Source organism: Drosophila erecta, unplaced genomic scaffold (assembly GCF_003286155.1).
Source record: "Drosophila erecta strain 14021-0224.00,06,07 unplaced genomic scaffold, DereRS2 tig00000092-arrow-pilon, whole genome shotgun sequence".
Classification (NCBI taxonomy): domain Eukaryota; kingdom Metazoa; phylum Arthropoda; class Insecta; order Diptera; family Drosophilidae; genus Drosophila; species Drosophila erecta.
Window position 1 is genome coordinate 4,343,308 of NW_020825207.1, and position 17,390 is coordinate 4,360,697.

Sequence of the window (17,390 nt, forward strand, 5' to 3'; positions counted from 1 at the left end):
CTCGTTAACATTGCGCTTAGAAACTAAAATACTCTTTCATAGCGGTCCTTAAGTGCGTAAACTAGGAATTAAGCTAGGGAACTGTTAAATACTTAATATACAGAGCGGCTGCAAGCACGTCGTTCATAGGGAGTAATAACTATAGATAGTTTTGTGTGGGAATAAACGTCTGAAGGTCGAAGCTTTTGCAGTGCGGCGATAGCGAAAGGCTTGTGTCGGTTGATTACGATAATACTTTCGGCTAGACAGGGTGGGTAAATAAATACGCCAACAACTTGCACCTCGAATTCGCTGCGGATGCATCTTACTCTAGGTTAGGGTTAGGGTTATAGATATATACAAAAACATATGTACGCTACAATTATATCACATGAAAACCATTTGTACGCCCCCGAATATTGCACGCCCCCGTCAGAAGAGTAACCCCTATGGATGAGCGGTGGTCACCACTTAGGGTATCTGGCCGTTCATGCGCATCTCGAGCTCCTCCTCCTCCTTGGTCAGCGGCACGGTGGTGTGGTTGTACAATCCCTGGGCCATCAGCTGCAGGGCCAGCGGATTCTTGGAGCCCGTCGACTTCTTGATCTTGGCCCGCTTGTTCTGGAACCAGATCTTGATCTGCGCCTCGTTCAGGCCCAACTCGCTGCTCAGCTGCTGGCGTCTCCGCTCGGTCAGATAGCGATTCTCGTTGAACTCCCGCTGCAAGTGGAAGAAATGGATTGCTGGATGAGTTTCGGATGGCACGGTTATCCATGTGGTGCAGTCAGTCAGGTAGGGAAAATCAATTATTTGCGGTTTCGGGCCGAGCGTGGCCAATTGGTTAAGTACGGCAGGGGATGCGGTGGCCAGGATGCATTAGCAGCGGGCGGTGTCAATATTTTGGTGCAAATATGACACAACAAGCGTAGGCAATTGGATAGGGATTCGGATATGGTGTATAGAACAGATTCTCACCTTGAGGCGGGCCAACTGCTCGCTGGAGAAGGCGGTGCGTGGACGCTTCTCGTCGTTGGTCTTGTCCTTTGGCTGTTTGGGGCGGCGGTAGCGGGGTCCTGGAATACACGGAACACGAGAAATACGTTAGTTCTATTTGCATAAATGCGGCACACACTATTAATAATATTAATGATTCAATTAGCATATGTCTGGGCCAAATTCCTCTGCCGGAGCTGGAGCCGGAGCTGGAGCTGGTGCTCCCTTTTGCGTGCTGGCGGGGAAGTGTTCAATTTGTCAGCTGTCAGCGGAGGCAGAGGAACTCCGGCGAGCTAACGAACCCAAAGGTTTACGGCATATTTTAGGCAAATGGTTTGCCAGCGGTCGCCAAACTCTCTAATTAGCGACCAAGTCCAAGTCAGCGGCTAATTGGCAACTCGGAATCGCAGCGGTACGAAGTGCCTATTAGATTTCCACACACTGTAAATTATAATTTAATTGAGCGGCAGTAAGTGGAGATCGGTTGATTAATTCCTGGCCGCGGAGTGGGGCCATCAACGCCTCGCTTATGGGCTGCCATCGATTGCATCGACACCGAATTAAAAAACCATTGCCAGCCATAAAAAAGCACTTAACTCGTCAATTAACACTCGCTCTAAGAAGAGCTGCCAGGGAAATCTCCGCTTGTCAATGGAAAACGCTTCTCCTTTCGGGGCTTCCCCCGCCCCCGCACCCGCCTATCCCCATCACTCGTCAGCGCGTTTTAGGGTCGCTGCTTCTGCGTGGCGTGTGTGTGCGTGTGTGCGTGTGCGTGCCCGGTGACCTTCGACCCGAGGATCTAACAGTTCCGATAGCCAAGCGCTGCCGCTGCACTACATGTTGTCACATAAAGTGTCGCTCTTCAAAAGGAGCGCAGCGCTGCGTGCGGCCCAAAGTCGGATTCGGATTCGGAATGGGATGGTTATTGAAATGGGAGTCAGACTCGGGCTCATTGCCATTGTCCGCGTGTCGCCTAATTGTGGCAGTGTCCTTCGGCTTTGTGACACAAAACAGAGCTGCTTGAAAGGCTGCCGCCACCATAACGCTCCCCAAGGGTGGTCCCCATGTAACCATATACCATATACCATGTACCATGTACCATATACCATTTTTCATTTTCCATTTGCCATTTTTTATGCCGAACCTTTGGCAGTTCCTTGTTTCTGACCCACTGAAACCCTGGTAATCTCAAAGATACTAACCTGAGCTGGGACGGTCGCTGTAGCGGGTGCAGTACACCCAGGCGGGCCACATCTCGTTCTTGCCGCCCTCGGTGGTGGTGGATCCCGTCTCGGAACGCGTATCATCGGAGGACTCCATGCCGGAGTCCCGGCTAACGGCGGATGGCGGAGGAATGGGCTGCGGCTGGGGACTGCTGGCACTGACGCCGGAGCCACTGGCTCCCAGGCGGCTGCTGGGCGAGGAGTTCAAGGAGCTGGCCGCCGAGGAGCAACCCGACGAGGCGGAGCTCGAGCTGGTGGCCACGGAGGAGGTGCTGCTGATGGTGGAGGCATTGGAGGCGGGCGGCGGACTGGCCAGGCTGCTGGCACTGCTGCTCAGCGGCGGTTGGGTCATGGTGGGGGCAGAAGGTTGTCCGATCTGCGAGACCGCCTTGCACAGGGATCCCAGAGCGGATTTCTCGGGATTGGCATCGCTCATCTTGGAGCTCATGGGCGGCGGGATGACGGCGTTGGCTGCACTCCTGCGCAGGCGACTCTGCACGATTTCCTCGTGTATCCGGGGATAGGCAGCCGGATTGAAGCAGTTGAGGAAGTTGGCCCGCTCCAGCATCATGGCCGCAGTGGCGGCTGCGGCGGCCGCCTGCTGTTGCCGGCTGAACTCCAGCAGATCCACTCTCGTGAAGGCGGAGGGCGTGGCTGTCTGGGAGCGATTCGCCTCGAAGGGGCGGAAGATGCTGGCCTGGTTCTCCAGCGACTTGCCCGGCTTCTGGACATCGCCGAAGCGATCGCTCAGGATGTTGGAGATGGAAAAGGCCAGCGAGGGCTTGGCCGTCGACTGCTGCTGGTGGGCGGGTGGTGGCAGGCGTCCGCCCGCCGAAGTGTCATCGACATCCACATCGATGTCGTCATCCTCCTCCGCCTCCTCCTCCTCGTTGGTGGTGTGCGTCTGGTTGTGGAAACTCATGTCCCCGATGACGGAGTCGCTCTCCTCCTCCTTGATGGTCAGCGGCGTGGACGAGGCGGGCGTGGAGCAGGACGCGGGCGATCCGCTGCCACTGAGGCGCTGCTGCAGTGCAGCAGCGTGGGCGTGGGCGGCCGCAGCAGCTGCTGCAGCGGCGGCGGCTGCAGCGGCATCAAAGGCCATTGCCGGATGGTGGAAGACACCGGCGGCCAGTTGCTGTTGGTGCAACTGCTGCAGTTGCTGCAGCTGGTGGAGGTGCTGCATTTGCTGCTGTTGCTGCTGCTGCTGCTGCTGTTGCTGGTGGTGGAGGTGCTGCATTTGTAGGGTTACGGGGCTGGGCGCTGACTGTGGACTGCAGCGATCCTCCAGGGCCATTGGTTTCGACTTGGCGCTAAATCGCAACTCGCTTAAGACACTTGTCACTGGGTCACTTGACACTGGGCCACTGATTCTTCCGATTGCTCAGATTCCTCTGATGCTCTTCTCTGTTTTCTGTTTTTGCTGCTTTCTGTTTGGCTTTTGCTTTCGTGTTTGATTTGCAACTGTTGTTCCGACACGCACGTCTGTTCACATCGAGCGCAACGACTGAATTAGTTGACTACTTCGGAATCGCAGCGCCGACGTCGGGGAGAGTTAACGCGAGAGCCGATTGAACTGTCACGGGCGAAAGAGAGGTTCGAGTGCGGGAGCGAGAGGGCGAGATCGCACAAGGAGCTGACGCGGTGGGTGCGAGCGAGTCGGCGAGCGAGCGAGTGAGTGAGTGACAGCAGTTGGTGACAGTGACGTGAAGAGATGAGAGTGGAAGATGGGTCTTTTCGGCCTTACACTGATCGATTTTCGCTCTCTCTTAGCCTTGTCACCTGCCCCATGCGAACCGGTTTCGCCGGCTCACTCACTCCTCTTGTTGCTGGCCCGAGCGCTCTCTCGCTCGCTCCCGCTCGCTCTCACTCTCTCTTGCCAATCTGGCGAGGGGGGCTTGTTAGGCAGCAATATGACTTTATTATGCGCATGCTGGAGCTGTCAGTCGGTTGACAACTGTGTCCCCAGCGAACTGCGCAGGCGCAAGCTCTCCCTCTCTCACGGGGCGTTACCGCGTGGGGGCCATATAGCCGCACTGCTCACTCCCAGCGAGGGTAGGCCAGGAAAATGGCTGCCTTTCCATGAGGGGGAGAGCCACATGCCATCTCTTTCCGCCGACACTTTTCATAAGCATTTAGTTTTTGTTGATTTTGTTTTCGGCCGCGACGTTTCAATCTGCGTTTTCTACAGCCTACAACTTTATCGACACCACCTTTGGGCCACGCGAAGAGGGGGAAAACGAGCGAGAGGAGCAAAACCGCAAAGCTAATTGTTTTAATTTAAATGGGGAATACTTTTTATCACCCCCATCCCCACCGCCAGAATCATGTGCGATTTTTCACAAAAATACGCTAAGTACCGAATGACAATTTTTTTTTTGGGCCTTCAATTAACCAGTTAAATGTGCCTTGAAAAACAGCTGACGCAATTGATTGATATTTAATTGACATTTAATTTATTTATTTGCCCATCGAATATCGATTTGGCAGACAAACGAATGGAAAACCATCGCTAACTGTCAAAATAAACTTTTGAAGGTGTAAAAAACGAACGCCATTTGGCATTGGGCATTGGACATTAACAATAACGCCTTTTTGTGGGGCTCTAATCAACCGAAGATCTACAAATGTGAAACATGTGCTGCAAATAGTGTAGAGATGTGGGATTCCGAACATATAGCCACTGATATATAGCTCATAAATCAACGAATCTGTTGGAGCTGAATAAAACCGAAATCAAATAAAGAAAACGCTAATGAATTGCCTTATAGCTAGCGGAATTTGTTGTGTTAATTTTTGCATAATAAAAGCAAGCGTTGCCATGTGGGCTACTGATTTATGGGGCAAAGGATTTAATTAGAGAGTAATCTCGCCACCACTCCCACCTATTTCCTGTTGCCAATTGTGACATAAGCAATTCGCGCCAATAAACTAACGCCCAGACAATAAGCCATAAGCCATATTTAGAGCAAATTTCGTCTGTAACCTGTTCCACAATCAATGGGCCGAAATTTATTCTGTTTTTATGCGCATTTTTATTAGTATCGAATGGACTTGAATCGAATATAAATTAATAAATATATTTGAGCAGCGCATATGCATAAATTGAAATGCCGTTGAGACGCCTTAACCGTTTCGATTCGGTCTTAACCGGTTCGAACGCACCTTCCAGTCTGCGGTCAGCCATTAAAAGTCGAAGTTGGAAAAACTGGAAACTGGAACGGAGCGGAGCGGAGTCCGCTCTATTTCCCCTTCTTGAATTTCGAACTTCGAATAGATGGTTGTCCCGCTCGCTCTCGCTCTGTCCCCTGCGCCTCTCGCTCACTCTGCCCTGCTCTCTCACGCATGACAACAATGGCTGCTGCCTCTCTCTCGCACTCCCCCTTTGTCCCTCTCACTCTCATCCGATGTGCTGATGCCGTCGGCAGCTGTTGATTTTCCGCTCAACTTCCACCCTTCCACTCCGTTCCATTCCCCTACACACTTTCCGCTTTGATTGCCATGATTTTCAATTATTACCGTTGTCGTGTTTGCTCAGCATTTGGCCACGAAAAGGGTTAAACTGCCGCCGACAGTTGCGTAAAAATGCGTTAATTAAAGTTTTCAACTTGTTTCTGATGCTGCTGCTGTTGTCGCTGTCGTTGCTGTGGCTGCTTTTGCTGCTTTCCCGTTTGCCCTTAATGATAATGATGCGTCTGTTTGGATAAAATGGTAACTGCTAATGAACTTTGCCTTTCCACCACTTCGGCTACTGTTTCTGTTTCTATTTCTGTTTCTGTTTCGGTTACTTTTCGATCTCTAATGGTCTTTTCTCAGCTTCGTTGCTGCGGGCCAAACAAAAGACTCAAGCAACGAACTTGTCAGGGTGCCAAAACATACCAAAGATACATATTACGCTGTATGGAGATTTGTATTTTTATATCGTTTGCATTCTCAAATTTAATTTATATGCGCGATCTTATCTTGGGTTTCGAAACGTTGAGAATATCAAATAACATTATTAAAGTCAAAAATTAATAATAGCCATATACAAAAACAAATTGCATATTTAAACGCTAATGGCCAGGAAATATATTAAAAACTATACAACCTGTCAAAGCAAATTGTAGTAAGCAGAACTCTTATTGTTTCGATTTAAAATGAGCCAATTATATCGAAATTGCCGGGCAATAACAATCTCAATTGCATAAGGGACTTAATCGCAGGCTACAACTCAATTGTCGACCTGGAATCGAAATTAAAACTGGATCGAAAACTGGTAAAAATTAAATGAAATAAATAGGGCTCCAACTGCAGATTGCCCCTCCCCATTGAAAGCGTATTTTCTCTTCGCCTCAACAACACAAACTGGAACTGGGAACTGGGAACTGAAGCGGGAAACTGTATCTGAGACTGGGTAATTTAAAATTCATATTTTACGCAGCCGAATGCGTAAATCCGTCCGCTGTGCTGAGTGCCGGCGAGTGGCGATCTGGAGTTATTAATGGCCACACATGCGAGGCATAATATACTCGTACGTACACACGAATCCCACTTCCTGGCCCCACTTCGCCCCCTGCCTAGGGACAAATGAGCTGTCCGTCTGTCCGTCATTTGCATACCCTAACATTCCGGAGAGGTGCACTCCTTCTGGGAACTACTCGGATATAGAGTTACCACTCGTAATTGGAACTGGCGATCTGCGGCAGTGATATGCCGAAAGTAACACTGGAATTAATGGGGAAAGCGCGCCACTTAGGAAGATAAAAGGTTTCCGTGTGCTATTCGATATAGTCAGCATGATTTATTTTGGGATGCACAATAGTCATCTAGATAGAGATTTTGGGTAAAATATTGTTCATACTTTTGCCTGTGATTTATTAGCTACGATTGGGTAGAAGTAAGGGAAGTTATATATTAAACTGCACATTATGGCATTCTTTCGCTTATTATACTTCATTTAACATGGTTTTTATTACTCTTTTTTTTATGCCTGTGTGATTAGGGTATTTCCTGGTTCGGTGTATTGGGTGGCAGACCAAGCTTTCTGGGCTCGCTTTAATTAAAATTTAACTCTGTTCGTAAATCGTTTGTCAGTGAGCTGGCTGCCTTCCCATCATTTCCACCTCCTGTTGGCCCAAACATGACCCGTTCCCCGCCCCGCCCCCCATCGTTAATACGCACAATGCCTCAGGCTTTAAAACAATTTTTAATTTGTTAAAAATACATTTTTTGGGTTGCTGCTCATCCGTTGAGTTGTCGCCTTTGGTTGTTTTTATCGTGACTGTTGTTGTTTCGCCGTATTTCGTTTAGGGTTAAATGTTAATGAACTTGTTGATTATAAATTTGACTACTTTATTTGCCCAGGGAAAATAGCAAGCTAATAGATCCGATGGATTGGCCGAAACAAAAGAACGAGTTTCATATTTATTGCTATTTGGCTGGCCGTTGTTTGGCGAATTTTATTAATTTTATTAAGTCGAATGGCATTTGGAGAACTCAAAATCGAGCCAAAAAGAGTCGACGAACGTCGTAAGAATTTTATGACTTCATCTGGCCACATTTGCATGAGCCTTTTAACTTGTTTGCGATCAATTAACCCACTCACTTTTGCTGGCTAATTTCCGCTGCAAAGCTGTAATTTGTTTAATTTGCCACTCGTCGCAAATCGTTTTCTCAGCTAATTTGTCAGTTTTAGCCAGGCTTGTTAGCCGCTTTCTGCCATTTGCTATTGATGTTTGCTCGTCTCTCTTGGCCGCTAATTGCTCCTAAGTGTTTAATATCTTATTTTAATGCCTAAATGGCAATTCATTTTGTTGGCTTGTTAGTTCGCATAGATTTGTTTTAGTTCGAATTTTGCCTAAAGACCGGTGAAAGTGGCTGAACTCTTTGCTGGTGTCCCAAATCTCTTGTTCGACGCCCACTTAATTGGCGATTTGCCACAGGCATTTTCCCGGAAATCTGGCCAAACAAAATTGCATAAGCCCAAGGATAAGCGCGTTGAGCGACTTAAGACACTTTTGTGTGTTTTGTGTGCGGTTAATCCAATAAAAACCTAAGCGAACTGGTGTTTGCAAACAGTCCCAAAACACACAGCTCCTCGCAAATCTGTTAACTCGATTAAACCGCAAAGCATGAAAGTCGGCCGGGATGCGCTCTAAGTATATTAGACAGGCTCAGACGGAGGCTCACAGATGTTGGCCAAGGACAAGGACAAGTGCCGGGCGATTAGACACGCTAACGCGGCAGGAGGTCCTTTTTCCGGCTGCAAATAATTGTGCGGTTGGCAGGACCAGGCTGGGCCTTGTATTGGAAATATTGAAAAACAGGACGAAGGCTACGGAAGCTGCGAACGGCAGCAACTGCAAATGAGTTCCCACCGGCGACCTTGACTCGTCCTTGCTGCCCGCCTAATTGAGGTGCTTTCGCCTGCCTTCTAATGATGTTTTCCCTATGGTCTTCTTGTTTTTTTCTTTCTTTCGTTTTAATCAAGGCCACTGGAGTCACACGACCAGCAGCAATACCTTCTGGGTGGCTTGTCCTTGACTGGGAAAATCATTTTCCATTTTCCACCACTCCCCGAAATTCGGCGCTAGTTCAAAGGATCGAGAACACTCCAAGGCGGCCATTTTAACGTGGCTGACACCTGAAAATGCCCGAAATGAAAAATAAAGCCAATTTATGGGCCACAGAAGAGCGCAGGGAACATAAAACGCAGCAAATGGCAGGCAGGGAAACTGTCGGAATGGCCAGAATGGCCAGAATGGAAATCATTTATCACAACACCCCCCACACCACACCATGTAGGGCCTAATGATCTTGGCCCAATCTTGGACTCACCCAGCTGGAAAGCGAGAGAAATCCAATAACATTTTAATAACAAAGCCACCATCGGCCATAAATAAACAAATTTCCTGAGAATGGTGGAGCCCCAACGAAAATGTATCTATATCTCGCTGCGCGGACGCTAAAGCGTAATAAATAATTAGTGGAGGGAATGATTGCGGTAACAACAACGGCAAACACGCCCTCAAAAATGCCGAAAGCCGAAAATCCGAAAAACTAAAGCCTTACCTACGAACCCATGAAAGATGCCTTAGATATGGACCCATCAACGGCCAGATACAGATACACATGGCTGGATGTATCTACAAGGTTTCTCACTTACACACTGGGAGATCGTTCGCCCAGATTGGGGCAATCAATTTCGGTTTTCCTACCAATGACCTGAAACTCACATTAAATTAATGCGTCTCTCCCATTGGACGATTCCAGGATGATATCTGTTCGATTCGGCTCTACATGGTGCCCAACTCCGAGTTCGGGTCACGTCGGAACAATTAGTGCGTAGGGGATACTTGAAATGGATACTTACTTATCATTATGAAATGAGCCTGCATATTAATTTAAATCGAGATCATGTCACAGAAGGCCGAGACTCATCTACAAAACGAATAGAATGCAGACCCATTTACTTAATTGCCACTATATAATATACACACTGTATCAAAAGATATAAGTATAAGTACTAATCGTTATGCATCTGGCACCTCCATTGTTTTACTAATCAAACCATTTGTGACTCAGAACATAACGACCGTTTGAGTCACCATTTGAATCATCTTCGCATAACCAGCCAATAAAATCATCACCAGTGTGTATATGATTTTTGTAGGGGTATCATTTTGCAGCATTTTCCACCCACAAAACAACGTGAAACTACTTCCCGAACCCAAGAAACTATTTCCCCACCAAACGAGCGTTTAGTTCCACTTAACTGCATAATAGCGGCGAAACCGTTAGCTAACTGAGCAATCAGAGGAATAGTGTAAATTATGGACGCGAAAATTGCTCGGCAGGGGTAAAAAGTGTTTTTCTTTTCATTTTTTTTTTCAAATCCATAAATTAGCACCTCATTCCACATAATTGCAGCCGCTGAGGCGGCTCGGCTCAACCGCCGGTTGCTACCGCATTTGCTTTTGCTTGATTGAAGCTTTCAAAATGCCGTCTAAGCGGCAGAGGGGGAGGGTGGAGAGGGGCTGGCCCCAAGGGGGGCTAAGTGCTAAGTGCAGTGCAAATATTTGCAGGCAGCCAGCTGAGCTCGGTTCGGTTCTGCCGACCCCCCCGCCTTTCCCAGCCACTATTCATTTATCAAATCAAGCGTAAAGTGAGCAGCAGGTTGGCGGCCACATGGGAGGTGCACCTCCTCCGATCTCCCCCCGCCTCCTGCTCCCACCGCTTTCCGCCAAGTCAATTGAATCAGTCGGGCGACCAACGCTGATTAGCGGCTAAAACCAACAGCAGCCAACAAGCAGCAACACGCTGGACAAGCTCCCTGCCACGTCCACGTCCATGTGGCGCACTCTGCAACTGGCGACATGGTAAGAAATTGGAGATCTCAACTAAGATCTAGGCAATATAACTATATATAACACCATATTCTATCTTTATTTATACACATTATACATTATATCTCCTTTAAAGATGTGCAAAACTAGTGCCTTTTATAAGATAACTATACAAACTCAGAATTTTTATTCCAAATAAACAAATATTTATGGGAAATAGCTTTATGAAGTGCATACAAATCTTAGTCTTCACAACGATTGCTTGCCTTGGATATGCAAATGTTATTTGCAGTGCATCTGAACTAAGATCTAACCAATATAACTCAATATAACTGGCAAGTTTTCACTATATTCTATCTTTGATTATATCTCCTTTAAAGTTATGCAAAACTAAGATCTAGCCAATATTACTGGTAACTTTGCACTTTATTCTATCTATATACTATCTATCTATCCTATACACATAATATCTCCTTTAAAGATGTGCAAAACTAGTGCCTTTTATAACATAACTATACAAACTCCGAATTTTTGTTCCAAATAAATAAATATTTATGGGAAATAGCTTTATGAAGTGCATACAAATCTTAGTCTTCACAACAATTGCTTGCCTTGAATTTGCAAATATTTTTTGCAGTGCACGCCGCCGAAAGGCTTGCCACCGAGCATCGAACACGTCAATTGGCCGCGAAATTAACGCATTTCGCGCTTTCGATTCGAAGCCAATCTGCGATCCACTTCGAGTTAACAAGCTGACAAGCCGCCGATCGGGTTTTCTCGGCTTTTCAGTTAATCATGCGGCGAAAGCCGAAAGCAAAATATTGTTATTACAATCAGAGGAAAGCACTTACAGGCTTTTCCTCGGCTGATCGTAAATTATGAGGCAAGTGGCAAGGGGTCAGAGAATCTGAAAATGGTACGCCTAATTTCTGTGGCATGGGGGATTTTCCCGTCTATTATTCCTACCTTCCATTTGTTTCGGGGCAATCCGATAAGCGGCGGTGGACAAACGAGAGATGCCGACACCGACACCGACAAATGCCATACAGGACATTAGTGTCACAGGGAACAAGGGAACAAGGGAGCTGGAAATCCAGGGCTTGGAGGGGGCAGTTCGACTTGGGCCATTGGGATGCTGCTGCGGTTGCATTTTGGGGGCACTTTGCGGTCAGGTCATTGTCATCTTATCGCGTCTTAGAGGCGATGGGCGATGGGCAACCTGTTGGTTGCCTCATTTTTCATTGCCCCTTTGTGGCGCAACAAATGGATGTGCGACCGTTGGGCTGCCGGCTGTCGATTTACATTTAAAATGCCCCCTAATCTCCAGCCTCTTCAGCGGACCGGACCGCGTGTGTGGTCCTTGTACTTGGCAATTAAAAGGGAGAGTCGGCCCAAAAGCGGCTTACCAGGGTTCCTGAGCCAAATGCACTGAAAGAAATGGCTAGCCTTAAAGGTAAATTGAAAAATTACGCTTTTAGGCAGTTAGAAACAGCATATTTACAGTGGATGTCATACTGCTTTTGGTAGAACACTGACAATTTAATCTATTCATACAACATGCTGCTTCATATTTCCTGTGTATTAGTTACAAGCCACTTTCGATATGCCTTCAAATTCAAAACTACACAGCAAGCTTAGATGTATTTAGTTATCATACGATGCTTGCCCAATAAAAATCTCCCAAGTGCACCTAATTTTAGCCATTTAAAAATACGTGAAAGTTGCTTTGCTATCAGGCAGCGAAAAACTATCTGTTTCTCTCTGAGTATCTGGTGCGTGCGTGTGCATTTAATCGCCGCCGAGGTGCCAAAAGTATCTCTGAAATGCGTGGCATTCCGGGCACCCAAAAGAGGGAGATGGCAAAATGCACTGCGCCCTTGCGGATTTCGCTGAAACTCAGAATCGTGAGAGAGTTGCGACTCATTTAAATCTCGTTTGCGCATGCGTCGTGTGTGGTCTTCGTGTTGGGGTTCCAGTTTGGCTCGAACCCCCAGCCCCTCTTCCCCACTCTTTGGGCCATTGTCTGTGGCAAGTTATCGAGTGGCTGCGTTGATAAGCCGAACTCAACGCCTGCCAATTAGGCCCAGAACGGAGTATCTAATGCCAAGTGCCAAGTGCCAAGAGCGCGCTAATTGGCAGGGTGAGGGGCTAGAACTGGCTGACAGACATTCGATAGGGAATGGGGTAGGATATGATAGTTCTACCCCAACCAGTAACCATTTGAGCGTCGGCACTGGCGATAAGCAGCTAAATTATTAACACGAACAGCGAAAAGCCGGCAAGAGGCATTTCCCTCGAAAAAGGCAGGAAAATGAACTCGGCTCCATCGGTGGCTCCATCGATTGTTGAGTCATAAAGTATATCGCATGGGCAGATAAAAAGCTTTTTGGTTGAACACCTGAGCGGCGCACTTCCCGCGAAACTGTTGAAAAATTCAATTTGGAAAATTCTCGTCCGGCCCATGAAAACTTAATTTGTCTGCAATTGAGTTGTGTGCCTGATGTGGCCGTCCAGCCAGGGGCTCCACTGTTGCTGCATGCCAGATAGTCCACAACCAATTAAACGATCATGCATCACAGCCATGGACACTAAGCCGCTTGGACTTATGCCCTCCTCAAGTTTGCGGCGTTGATGAATTGGGTTTGTCAAAAGCCGCATGTCAGAATATTTCGCTACCGTTGCCACATGGGGCGGCTAAAGGGGACTCGAGGGGCATGGACACCCACGCCAAGTGCTGCTCGCAAGCCCAATAAAATTATAAGCTGGATTAGTGTCATCCGGGACAAACAATGACAGCTTCGGGCGGCTGAATGCACAGCGAACAAACGCGGTACCGAATATTTTGAACTTCAGGCGCTTTTGAAACTAATAATCATGCTAAAACTCATAACTCATTCATTTCTTCTTTTGCATAAAATATTGCCACGCCATTAGATACATTAGATACCCTGCAGATAGGCAGGGTCTGCATATTTGTGAAGTGCAGGACATGCGGATGCAAAGCGTTCCGTGGAAGACGCAGCTACTGTGACCGATTGATTTGTTGGTGGCCAAGGTTGTGATTGACTTGGGACCCCCCAACGCAAGGCAAGGTCGTCGCGTAGCGTCATAAACCTGGCCAGGATCTCGAGCTCAAGGATGCTGCCTACTGCTAGTCCTTGGAAGTGCAAATGGTGCGCGTGGCACGCGTGCCAGCGCATCGAGAAGCAGGTCCTAAGGTCACAGGTCGTGTGTCCTTTGTGTCATCGCTCATTGTGAGTGAGTTGGCAACGCGTGGCAGCTAAATGTAATTACCCATCTTGCCGGCTTAAGTGCGCTGACAGCCTTCGGAGCAGCCTTGGATAGCGCACTTTCTTTGGCCCAAACGATCTCGCAAATTCCTCGGCTCCAGCAGCGCTTCCATGCTTCGCCCGATTATATCGAGATGGACTGGGACTTCATTAACGGTGATTTGTAATGGGAGTTCCCAGAGTTTGCCGGCCCGCCATCGATAAAAATCGCATTAAGTGAAATAAATGCGTTGGCCATTTTCCTGCCTGCATTATTCATTTGCGCCGCTTGTGCGGCATGGGCCATAGATCTTGCATTATACTGCCGCATCTGTATCTGCAACTGTCATAAGAGTATCTGACAAATTGGTTGCAGCAATTATCGCCAGTGCGCCCGATAACGGATCCCCCCAATCCGCAATCAATGGGGCACTCGCCATGGGTTGGATGAGCCCGGTTAATTGCTTCTCGGATCCATTCGAGTAGCGTCCGCAGCCATGGATCCACAGCCACAAGGTGGCGATAGTGGGGAACATCGCCGCAATTATCCAGATACATTTGGCTTAATTGCGGTACAAGCAGGCAGCGTGTGAAGCAGTTGCGATTTGATTGCTTTCGAGCAATGGGAGTGGACATGGCAGCTACAGAATGGCAGCCTGAAATTGCTCCACAATAATTTTATTTACAGGCAAGTGGCATCCAAAAGAAGTTGACAAATGGAAAACAAGATCTCTTAAACTTATGAAAATGTAAAAATATGTAGCCATGTTTTCTACTGCACCACTACTTGGTTGACCGACTAATAAATTCGTAACAAATCAATGACCCCGCCCAAGGAGTCCGGCCAGAGTCCTCAGATGAAGACAGGACCCCAACTAACAATACGATCCACGATCCATGGCAGTACAAGAATTTCTACTTTAGCACCACGGAGCTGGCAGTTGGAGTTGAGCTGCAGCTGCATCCGCAGATGGAGGCATTCTTCACGCATCTCAAAATATGCCACAGAAGCCGGAGCGGAGGGGAGCGGGGCGGAGGGGGTTCCTGGGGACCCAGTCCATCGGCGAGTCGAAAATATTAACCAAAAGCGTATGCCAAAAGCATCTTGGCCCTCCTGCCCAGTTCGCTGATGTCGCGGCCGCTCGACGTTCCCACCAGTTCAACTCTAATTGTGACTTTATTTGCGCATTTATTGCGGCCCAGCACACACAGATACTTACACACACTCGCGCAGCGCCCTTTGCAGCAGTTTAAAGCATTCGCCAGTATCCGTCCAGCATCCCAGCAGCCCAGCATCCCAGCATCCTTAGCGCTGCGTCCACTTGGGTGGTCTCGAACAACTCGCGGCGCATCTTCAAAGCCCCGTCTCGAACCTGAACATGCAGCGAACCTCAAGCTCGGGCTCAAGCTCCGGCTGAACCTGAACCTGAACCTGAAACCGGGGCGGGGGAACCAGAATGGGATTGGGAACGAGACGGGGCAGCGATGCCGGCACACAGAGAGAAACTGGGCTTGGGCTTGGCAGCCAAATGTATCTGATGGTTCAGGTTAGTAGTGAGACCTTCAATGAAATGAACAAGGATAACATGGATGGGCATACTAGAATATTTTGGCAAATATTTGATACGTATATGGTGTGGGTTTTCATTCTGCTTTTTCAGTGCTGCTGCCAGTTTGAATGCCGCGGCTGTGGGGCATGCAACCGCAACTGAAAAGCTGAGACTTCGAGGCAGCGGCAGCAGCAGCAGCCAAAGCGATTCTGCACCCAAACTGAATTCTAAATGATCGTTGGAAATTCTGCGGAACAGTGTTTCGTTGGAATTTGCAAATGAGTTGTGTTCGCTCGCCGAGGATCGAGCACCAGAACAACCACAACCACCATCACCATCACCATCGCCATCCGAATCGCCCACCCTCTCAATTCGCGGGGCTGCCTTTGGATGCAGTGCAAATAATAAATTCTGAGAGACATTCGGGAGACGCTGTAATCCCCCAGAGCCAAGAGGACCAGACTCCCTGACTCGGACTTGGACTCGGTCTGCGGATCCATGACCCATTTTGCACTATTTCCAGGCGGCTGTTCGAGTTTATTGAAATTAATCACCCTGCCGGCTGGTTGCAGGGTCCGCAGAAATAGATTTCCCCCTTGATTGATGGGCTTTGATTCCTGTTCGATTTTCAACATAAATCAAATTCGCAAATTTGCAACTTGGCAACTTTCGCTGACTAAGAGCTGGCCCAGAAAAAAACTAATTAGGAGCGTGGTAGGGAAAATGGAGTCGAGAGAAGCCCAAAGGCTAAAGCGTGTGGCACGCTCGATTTTGACTGCCGATTTGGGCTCCAAATTAATGGCCTTGTCGCCTCGACTTTCAGTTCGTTCGACAGCTGCTCGGTTTTACACAGAAAACATTTTTGTAAGCTGCATATTAAAATACCAAGGCGAACGCATCATCTGATTTGAATTGTACATAGAAACCCCGGAATCCAACTAATTGAATTTTTTTGTGTGCAGCTTGCTTCTCGATCGGTTTTCTCAAATGGCTTCACTTCTCGCACTCGCCTGTGAAACGTGGCTGCCTAATAATAGTACCCGTACTAGATCCAACACCTAAAACCCACCAAAATTGGTGCCACACTTGCATATTAGTGTAAAGTGTGAACAGCTCTGGATTAAATCAACAGCTCGCAAGGTGCGATTTGCGTAGATCGCACTGGGAGCTACCCTATAAATAAACTGGCCACCTGAAGGGGCACCTATCTCCCCTCTGACATAACTCATATTTCAACTCTTTTATTTTCCGCAGGCATGGCTGATTTCCAGCTACTCCGTGACGGCACGTAGTCAGTCGGGAAGTCGGAAGATCCACGGAAATGAATATGCATTAGGATGTGGAAAAGTGGGCTCTTTCCAGCGGCGGATACCACACACGGTTCTGAGCTAGGTGTTTACCAGATAGCAATCAGGCAACTTTGTTAGTTTTAACCATTGTCTGGCGTCTTAAGTGCTTTAATTGTTATTAATTCCAGCTGTGCTTAAGATAAAGTCAAACTCTTATGTCGAAAGTATAATCAAATAGGCATAAATAATACAAAATTATAGTCACTGTTTGCTAAAAATTAATAAATCAGTGACTAACAAGAGTGCATAAAGCAATTGAAATTCATAATTAATTCTGCACTGCTCAGCTGGGATTCTTCAATTGGCCAAATGCACACCTGTGCATATTTTGCCAGCACAGGCGCCACTGCAAATAAGCGAGTAGCAACAATAATAAGCAAACAATTACAAAATGGGGGCACAGCAAACAAAACTGACATTTTACACCTTTTCATTATCGCTGGCAAACTGGCAAACAAATCAAGAACAACAATGAGGAAGAACAAACAACAGAGGGTGGAGAACAATGCGAGAAGCGGTGAAACTGGGGGGAGGGGAAAAGGGGGCAGTCAGTGCAAATAAGTGGGTGCAATGTATTATTTGTTTTATCGCTCAAATTGCCGGAGAACCCGACGACCGGCGACCAACGAGCGGCTAAAAAGCGCTAAGTGCTCCGAGTCGTTTCCACCTGGTTTTCCCCATTTTCCAGCGCCCCCGCCTTGCC

The 17,390-nt window shown here is 47.8% G+C and overlaps 1 protein-coding gene across 1 annotated transcript; it reads right to left on the reverse strand.

Annotated features, from left to right (window-relative positions):
• Positions 1 to 282: 282 nt before the first annotated feature.
• LOC6546857 (segmentation polarity homeobox protein engrailed) lies at positions 283 to 4,050 on the reverse strand. The gene is made up of 3 exons (XM_001976017.3): positions 2,175 to 4,050; positions 955 to 1,052; positions 283 to 699 (listed from the first exon to the last, which is right to left on the reverse strand). The coding sequence occupies exons 1-3, from the start codon at positions 3,487 to 3,489 to the stop codon at positions 451 to 453; spliced, it is 1,662 nt and encodes a 553-aa protein (XP_001976053.1). The 5' UTR covers positions 3,490 to 4,050; the 3' UTR covers positions 283 to 450.
• Between the last annotated feature and the right edge of the window lie 13,340 nt (positions 4,051 to 17,390).